Source organism: Juglans regia, chromosome 10, assembly GCF_001411555.2.
Source record: "Juglans regia cultivar Chandler chromosome 10, Walnut 2.0, whole genome shotgun sequence".
Lineage (NCBI taxonomy): Eukaryota > Viridiplantae > Streptophyta > Magnoliopsida > Fagales > Juglandaceae > Juglans > Juglans regia.
The window spans coordinates 9,481,045-9,490,502 of NC_049910.1; the positions used below are offsets into that span (position 1 = coordinate 9,481,045).

Here is a 9,458-nt window from a genome sequence, read left to right on the forward strand (position 1 = left end):
ATCAACATGTTTTCAACACGCTCCTTATTGATCCTAACATAGTTCTACATAAAGTTCATCAAATGCAACATGATATTGCAGGGTTAGAATTCAGAACACTCAACCAGGCTCAAAGTAACATAGTTAGAATTGGCAATTGGAAAAATCCTCTACTAGATTTTTGCTAAATAAATTGGGATGTGGTAGTTGACAAAAGTTATTACAAGATTGACATTGAGATTGTAATCAGAGATGATGAAGAAATTACTTGGCTACTATGAGGAAGAATCAAATCCTATGTCCTGACCTTTTAATAGAAGAAGCAATATGAGCACTAACAACAGCAAATTTTGGAACTGATCTGAGAATGAGAAAGATAATATTAGATGGTGATTCCAAAATGGTAGTTATGGATATCCAAAAACAAGTGACAGATGACAGTTACTTTGGAATAATCATCTCATACATTAGATCAAGAATAAAGTGTTTTGATGTTTGTGTTACCAAACATGTCCATAGAGAAGACAATGTAAGAGCATTGGCATTGGATTAGCCAAATGTCTTTTCATCTTTATATTTGACTAATTTTAACAATAAATGGCTCACATTGAATTAGCCAAAGACTTTTCATCTCAACTATAAGCTACAGTAATTTCATTTTTCTTTTTAAAGATGATTAGCCAAATGCATTTTCATCTTTATATTTGACTAATTTTAACAATAAATGGCTCACATTGAATTAGCCAAAGACTTTTCATCTCAACTATAAGCTACAGTAATTTCATTTTTCTTTTTAAAGATGAAAAGTCCTGTAGCAAGTCTAAACCTATTGTTTATTATATTTTGGCTCCTCTCTCTAGTGGCTCTTTTCCTTCTTCTTTCTCGGGACCCCTTTCCTGCAGTTGTGATGTATTGCCTCACATTATAACATGGTGGGATAAAAGCAACAAATATCATCTCATGTTTGTTGCTTTACCTTTCTCTTTATATGGAGGGATAAAAGCAATAAATATTGATATCGATTTTGTTTATTGGATTGTGAAAATGAAAATGAAAATGATTGTTAGAAATTATAGGTGATTATAGGAGGTTATGAAAATAAAATTAATTATAAAATAAAAATTAATTATAAAAATATAAAAATAAAAAATAATAATATTTTATTATTATAGAGTGTGTGATGACTAATCTAATGTAGACTTTAAGTTTTGAATGATTAGTTAAAACTGAAAAAGTTATATATTAGTCAAAATTTGAAGAGTAAAATAGCCAATCCAATACCAATACTCTAATAGCTCATATATTGGGTAAAAATGTTCTGATTGTACCAGAGTGCATAGTGAACTTGGAGAAAACTCCCTCAGTCCTCACTGTCTTCATTGTTTGTAATAGTTTCAGATATATGAAATGAGTTATTTTCAACCCCAAAAAAAAAAAATTTATCGTACTTTTTTTCATTTTAAAAAAATATATCGTACTTTATTTTTATTAAATTAGTAATCTTTATTGTGAAGACCTGTCGCCCATGCCTAGTCCCAAAATTCTGCGTTCAAACTTCGAACGCGGGCCTTCAGACTTCAGAGTCCGAAAATGTTTCCCCGCCTCCGCCTCGGGCCCTAAACAGTAAACAAAACAGCAATCGCGCTCTTGCTCAAGTCCGATGTAGTGTTTGCGAGTGACCAAAAACCGAATATTCCTTCTCGGTTTCAGTTCCACTTCACTCTCAAAGCCCCCGAACGAGCAACTCTTTATTTTTTTTTGTTATCAAATCTCGTCAATCTTTACAAGGTCGGTATCTCTCCCACCCCTCCTCATTTTTCTTTTTATTTGTGAGTTATGGTAGTCGATGTTTCCACATTTTAATCATGCCCTTGTCCTCAATATCTTTTAGATTTTACTCACCTTCACCGTGTTTTCCCTACAGTGGATTGGAACATTTCGTGCTTACGATCTGATACTGTTGAAATTGAATTCTGATAATTTTTTTTTCTGGTTTGTGCTTTTGTTGTGTAGTGAATTCGCGGTTCTTGAATTTTGGGCCAGAGTTTGGAATTTATTTGATTTTTTGTCCAATGGAGAAGTGGGTTTTTGGCGTATAGAGATTCCGATCTGTTACCTGCAAGTGAGTTTCAAGATGAGAGGAGATAACTTAGCAGATGGGTTTGGTAAAACCCGTCCCGCTCTAGCCGATGTGACTAATAGGAAAAGGGCGTTTTCTTCGGTTTTGGGTGATCTGGGGCTTAAATCTGTAGATGGGTATGGTAAAAAAGTGGATGGTGAAGACGGGAATTCACAGTTCGCAAAGAAAGTTTGTTTAGGAGTTGAGAATTTAATCAAAGAGAAATGTGAAACGGTGCTTGCAGTAGATAGTGAAAAAGATACGCGTCCCACTCATAGTGAAGTTGGTACCTCACTGGAGAATGTTGCATCTGCTAGCGCAGCATTACCCGATGAATGTAAGGAGACATCAAGGTTGTTTGATGGCAGTGTGCAAGCTGTTAAAGACGACGCAGTACCGCAAAGTGTTTTGGAAGCTGGTGATGCATCGAGGGATAGTTGTGCATCTAGCATTTTGCTGCCCGCATGCTCTGGATTTTGCAAGAAGGATCGTTGTGGGGCTGGAGGGAAGTGTGAAGACGGGGAAGGACACAGTTCTGGTGTTATTCAAAGCAATATGGCAAGTGAAGGATTTGTCACGCGTGTTTGCAAGGAAAACGAGAATGATATTGGCGTTGGTAAATTGGCCTTAAGCAATTACGATTCTATTGAGTGGCCAAGATTGCCCAAGTCACAGAGTTCAAAATTCCCTGAATTGGAGAGATGCACAGGAGTCAAGGGTGATGTGTGTCCTAATTTAAACGCTGGTGCCAACATTCTCAAACGCTGCTCTTGTTCATTTTGCTTGAAAGGTAACCACCCAACAGGAAAACTTATTTTTATTGTCCTACAAGTTTTGAGATTTGTTTCCACTTGCTTGATTGTTCTGATTATGAAATATAATTCTTTATATAATTTATCATACTAAAACGGGTATGCCATTTTTGCTATTTGATAATCAGTCGGTTATATTTGGTCGGACCTCCATTACCAAGATGTCAAGGGTCGAATAGCTGGTATGTTTGTCCATGGCAGCTGATCGGCTACTGTCTCTCAAAATTTATTCTTGTTTGTATTTTTTTTTCTCTTTACAAATATTATTTCGTTTCCTTTATTGGTATTGCTTATATCTTTCCACTAGTATTGAAGAAGACTCAGAAAGAAACAAGCATCTTGGTTCAACAAAGTTGCAGGGAAAAGGAGATAAATGTTGATGGCCAAGGAAACAACAACAAATTATCAAAATTAGAATCTGATTTAACAGGTCACTGGAGGTCACTCTATCTACATATGGGGGATATGCTTGTCCTTGAAAGGAACCATCTTGTGAGTGCAACCTATGTTTCTAACAGCTTCAGTTAAAATCGCTATATGAAACCATTTTCTAATATAGTTTTTTTTTTTATCGGTAATCAAGGTATTTTATTCATAAGAGTAGGCAAAGCCCAAGTATAGAGGGAGTATACTTGAGAAATACCTAACTAGAGTTTACAGTTGATAGTAAAAATTCATGGACATTTAGTCTGCTACATACAATAGCCCCCCACCCATAAGAGCAATGTTTTAAAGAAAAAAACTTTCAGCTCCTCCATTGTCTTCTCATGGTTTTTGAAGCTTCTATCATTTCATTCCCGCCATATACACCAACACATGTAGATAGAGACCATTTTCCAGATTTCTGTGACTTGTGAATTACCACGAAGACCTCTCCAACTAGCTAGAAAATCCACCAAACTAAAAGGTATGACCCATGATAAACCGAGTCCTGAGAAGAAGTAATCCCACATGTTCCTCGCCACCTCACAATGTATAAACAGATGATCTACCAATTTCCCATCTTTCTTGCACATACAACACCAATCCAACACCATTATTTGACGTTTCCTCAAATTATTTGTGGTGAGAATTCTGCCCAATGCTATCGTCCAGACAAAAAAAGCAGCTTTTGAATGAGTTTTTGTCTGTCAAACGCTCTTCCATGAAAATGTATGCATGCCTGAGCTCGTTAAAACTTTGTGAAAAGATCTGACAGTGAACTTACCTTTCTTTGATGGTTTCCAAATCATCCTATCCATGGTGCCCTTGGTCATAGGTACAGAATATAGTGCCATATAGAACTTTGTGATCATCTCCAACTCCCAGTCTTGGGCTGCCCTAATGAAATCAACATTCCATTGAGGGGAGCCACCAGAAAACACCAAGTGGTCCGTTATTGTTGCATCCTTCTTTTGTGCGAGCTCAAATATGGCAAGAAAGGTATATTTGAGGCTTCCTTCACCACACAAGTTGTCATACCAAAACTTGACACGAGAGCCATCACCCGCTACTAAATGTGTATGCCTCCTAAACACCTCCCATCCTTTCCTAATGTATATCCACAAACTCACCCCATATGGGCCATGTACCTCATTTGAACACCAACCACTCCATTCTCCCCAACCTGTACATCAATAACAGACTTCCACAGGGCCCCCCTTACATGTTGATCCGCCACATCCATTTACCCAATAGAGCTTGGTTGAACTTCATCAAGTTACGAATTCTCAATCCACCCCCTGAAGTTAGAGTACAAACGATTGACCAATTAAGCAAATGGAATTTGAACTCGTCCTCCAAACCACTCCAGAAAAAGTCACGTTGTGGAGTTAGCAAAAACGAGTGACATTCGGAAAATATAACTCCCAATCTAAAGTTAGCAAAAATCTATCAATTGTCGACCAGGATGGGAGTTCATGAGTGTTAGACCAAGTGTACTTGCCTCCCTATTAATGGAATATCCATAAGCGCCTGTTCTGTGTTGAAATTAGAAAAATCCCTCATACATACCTGATCTCTCACTCGGGAAACGAGAGACATTGAAGTCCTCTCATATACAACTTGGTAACTCTCACCAACCAGAAGTCCCTCCAATTCTTCTCATAATGACCTTCTATCCACATCAATATTGGGGCCTTATACTCCTGCAAAAGCCCATTGGAACCCATCTTCCACATTCACAAAGGAGCAGACCATAGTGTATTTGCCTACACATTCCTCTAACCTTTCCACCACCTTTTTATCAAACATAATAAGAACACCACCGGATGCTCCTTTAGAAGGCAAGTACGACCACCCAACATGATGTCCTCCCCCACAAACTTCGAATTATTTTCCTTGTTATTAATTCTAACTTCATCTCTTGTAAGCATATGATATCTCCTTGCCATTGACAAAGTAAATTTTTGACATGGAGTCATTTGTTGTGTTCATTCAGCCCCCTTACGTTCTAAGAAATTATTTTTGGCTTCATATATGATTAGTTGTTACCCGCCCCTTGAGGCGCCCCCGGCTAGCACTCATCTCCCCTCCATCATCATTCATAGCCCATGTCAACCTCTTGAGTTCTCTTTCTCTTTTCTTTTTTATCCAAATTAAGTGAAGAATCAGCTTTGGATTGTGCACTTCCAGCTTCAATAGCTGTAAGTAATGCCGAAAATTCATCTTCAAAACCCTCACACATTATCCCCACACAATGCTTGAATTCTATGGCTTTTTGAGTTATCCAATCTGACACCTTTGGATGGAACGAGTAATGGTGTTGGATTGGTGTCAAATTGGGTAATTCGAGAGACTTGGCTTTTTGAATTACCCAATTTGAACTCTATGGCTTTTCTAATATAGTTCAATTTGTATATTTTTCAAAATCCACTTTCATTCGAGAGACCTGGCTTCGGTTTAATTTATATGAATTATCTAAAAAAAGGATTAATCTCCTGACTAAAGAATGAAAGTGAAAAGATTTAGAGGACTCGTGTTATCATAAGAAATTATGAATCCACTTGCTGGCTATAAAGCTTTAGTCGAAACCACCTATCTGGTGACTACTGTAACTTTGTGAGTCAATGCTCTAACCAATGTTTTTCTGCCATCATTGATGCTGGCTATAAAGCTTTAGTCGAAACCACCTATCTGGTGACTGCTGTAACTTTGTGAGTTAATGCTCAAACCAATGCTTTTCTACCAGCATTGATGTTTCCTTGTAATTGGCCAATGTCTCAAGATCATCCTTTATCCATGGCATGAACGTTCATTTTTCTTTTCTTTTCCAAACCCAAGTGTGTTGAATATGCTCGACTTTTCTTGACAGCAATCCAACTTCGAGGCACTAAAAGATTTGAGAGAAAACTGCAAGACCGATCTGGAGATGCGCAATGGAATGGCTGCAGAGAAACATTAGCGTCCTGGTGATTGTAAGAATGAGTACTTTATCTGTTAGCATGCAGAAGCATGTGCCCACATGTGAGCCTAGGTGGTTTGCAGAACCCCTCTAGTTCTTACTATTCTTTTGGAATCTGTAAAATTTCCATTAAACATATGGAATAGTATTGTTTCCGTTAGTATCATGCATGAAAAAACATTTTCCTGCTTAGGAGAATGACAATGTTCTATCTACCTCTTAACTTGTTCAGCATCTTCACTTGGTTGAGCTGTGGCCAGAATCGAGTGTTAATTTTACCAGCTTAGCAATTGTGAGAATGTTTTAATTATTGTTTTTATTTTCCCTTTGCCATGATTAACCTTGTGAACCATTAAAGAACCTTTTTTGACATTTATTTTTACGGTCAAATTACTTTTGTGTTGGTTATTGTGCTAGTAAATGAGTGGTGGTGAGAACTGTCCAGTAAGAGGACCAAAAACTATGCTGTAAAAACCAATTTGCTATACCCGTTTAAGTTGGATTGAACGTTTGGTTTCACTGAAATGAAATTTTAAATAACATTTGTTGAAGTGTGACATAGGCTCAAAGGCAAACGAGTAATCACACTGACCACTGTCAGAGTAGGGATAAAATTAGTCTTGGTACTGAAGGTAAAAGTTCAAATTCTAGAGTGGGGTTTTGGAACGGTTTTGGTGTTTGTAGTAAACTTTCTTTAGTATGTCGTAGGAATGGTAATACTTGATAAGATTGATCTGTTCAGTGTGGATTTTGGTTCAAGTGATACGGACTAAAAGTGGTGTGCTAGAGATATTAGTCTGCTACGTTTGGATGTTGAGATGAGTTGAGTTGAGTTATGAATAGTAATATTTTGTGGATTCCATTGAGACGGGTTTAATTTTTTTAAGTTGAGATGAGTTTAATTTTTTAGGTTGAAATGTATGAAGTAGGTTGAGATGAGTTTAACTTTTTTGTGGGAAGTTGAAAAAGTAATGGATTTCAACAATGATAGGTTTGAGATGAGTGGAGTTTGGTTCAACAACCAAATACAACCTCTTTGAGCCTCTATCTAATGGCAAGGGAGGTCGGTAAACTGTTTGGAAACTACCAGAATAGGGACCCATTTTTTTGAACTACTCTGATTAGTTAGGTGAGTTATACTTGGTTCTTCAGAATGTATATCTTGTTAAACTTTGATTAACTTCCTGAGTAAGGAAAGATAGTTCATTTCTATCCTTAAAGTGGAAGTGAGAATGTTGCGCATTTATAATGCTTCATGACCCATGTGATATCCGCTGCCAAACATGGTTATGAAGCCCTTTGATATCATTATAAAGATCAAAAACTGTATCACAACCAAGCCCAGCTTGGTGTATGTTTGCTGCGACATCACCTTGAGAAGCTCTATGGAAAACTGTAGTAGATTCAAAATAAGGTGGTGCTTGGGGAGAGTGGTGTTTTGAGTTGTGGAAAACCTTGGGAATAGGATCGGCAGTTTTCACTACACACCTGTAGTGCGTGTGTTGGGTGGTGGAAAAATATCAGAAGGAGGTGGTTTTCACTAGACACACAAGGCTTGTGGTGAGGTTAGGTTGTGGAAAACCATCATAAGAGGATGGATGGTTTTTACTAGACACGCGGGACTTGTGATAGGCGATGACACTAGAATCAAGCTTTGGCATGACCCTAAATTAATCCTGGACTTTACATCTTTCATTTAACTCCAGCTCAGGGGCTAGTAGATTCTCAACTTCAAAGACCCTCTTTAATTTCCTCCCTTTCATATGGGTCCACAAATTGGGATTATTTGGGTCACAAACTTACTTCAATCCATTTTAAATAAATTATTGATAAAATTTATTATTTTTTTAACTTCATATAAAATATTAAATTCATCTAAATCTATTTTATATATTTAAATACATATTAATTTATTTATATTTAAATTTATAAAATATTATTATTTATAAATCAATTCAAATCATTTAAAATCATCTCAATACAACATTTATTGGGAGGGATGCTATTGATTCAACCGCTCAGACTCTCAGTTGCTGCTAACCAAGCAATTACAAGTTTATCATTTAAAAAAAAAAAAAAACTCGATCTTCCGTTTTGTCTTTTCTGCATTTGATATTTTTTAATCATTTTTTTTTTGTCAACCAAAAACATCATATCCTAAACCCACAACTACCCTTATTGGCTAAATCAGTCTTGTCACTATTGTTCCGATAATTGACGTTACTCAGAAATTTCTTCCCTTTTTTTTTTCTTTCTTTTCTTCCGCGAAAATGGCTAAATTACAAAACAACATATGATATTTAATTGAAAATGTTTTTTTTTAAATTAATATAAATTATGATTATATAATTTAAAAACGAATTATTTAATGATTAAATCATTGCAGCAATGTAATCATAAAGTCCACTTTTTTCAGCCAGCTAATCGAGAATCTTCATGGTTGTTGATATAATTATTCAAATACTTCCAGCCATTACGTTGGTGCTCAGCGTTGACAAATGCGCAAGTCAACTTATTAAATAACTCACTTTTTATTTTATTTTATTAAGTTAATGGAATTATTGGAGGTGATGAGAAAATGGTTGAGACACTAAAGAAAGCAAGTTGAGTGAATCATTGAGCTATCCAATAATGCATTTGACTAATTTTCCTAAAGCTGACAAACAGAGATGTTCGATCGATCATACCTCAACATGAATATTTATTTTGTTTTCTTCTCACTAAATAACAACACTATTATTTGGAGGATTAGGATTAGGATAAGGATGGCCTGAATCATGTTTCATTATGCTTAATTGCTGGCCTCAAACCTCCCACCACCTTATCTCTATATATAGTTTGATGGAAAACGCATCTATTTTTATATGTTAAATTCATAATCATCCTATCATGCACGTTAATGCTTGTTGGCGGAGCGGTTTCGGGTGACTCGTATAAATCGGACGATTTAATTAACTCGAAATTTTATATTTTTATTCTTACGTACGTTCATCAAGCTAGATAATTTTTTTGTTAAATTATCTGAGATGCACTAATAGAAAACTCATTAACTTTGATTATATATGGAAACCGCTTTAATAAAATTATTAAGGGTTTAATATATGCTTCGTTTGGTTTCACAATTATTTTCATCTCATTTAATCATTATAATTTTTTAAAATTTCAT

At 36.0% G+C, this 9,458-nt stretch overlaps 1 protein-coding gene across 1 annotated transcript; it reads left to right on the forward strand.

Moving 5' to 3' along the window:
- Positions 1-1,514: 1,514 nt before the first annotated feature.
- On the forward strand, positions 1,515-6,611 carry LOC109009399. Its single transcript, XM_018989858.2, has 5 exons — positions 1,515-1,767; positions 1,993-2,888; positions 3,039-3,092; positions 3,218-3,402; positions 6,203-6,611. The coding sequence occupies exons 2-5, from the start codon at positions 2,114-2,116 to the stop codon at positions 6,290-6,292; spliced, it is 1,104 nt and encodes a 367-aa protein (XP_018845403.1). The 5' UTR covers positions 1,515-1,767; positions 1,993-2,113; the 3' UTR covers positions 6,293-6,611.
- The last annotated feature ends 2,847 nt before the right edge of the window (positions 6,612-9,458 follow it).

Coding starts and splice junctions, on each gene's coding strand:
- LOC109009399 (XM_018989858.2), top strand. CDS start 2,114: ATGAGAGGAGATAACTTAGCAGATGGGTTTGGTAAAACCCGTCCCGCT. Junction 3,093..3,217: donor TGTCAAGGGTCGAATAGCTG/GTATGTTTGTCC, acceptor TCTTTCCACTAG/TATTGAAGAAGACTCAGAAA. Junction 3,403..6,202: donor TCCTTGAAAGGAACCATCTT/GTGAGTGCAACC, acceptor TTTTCTTGACAG/CAATCCAACTTCGAGGCACT.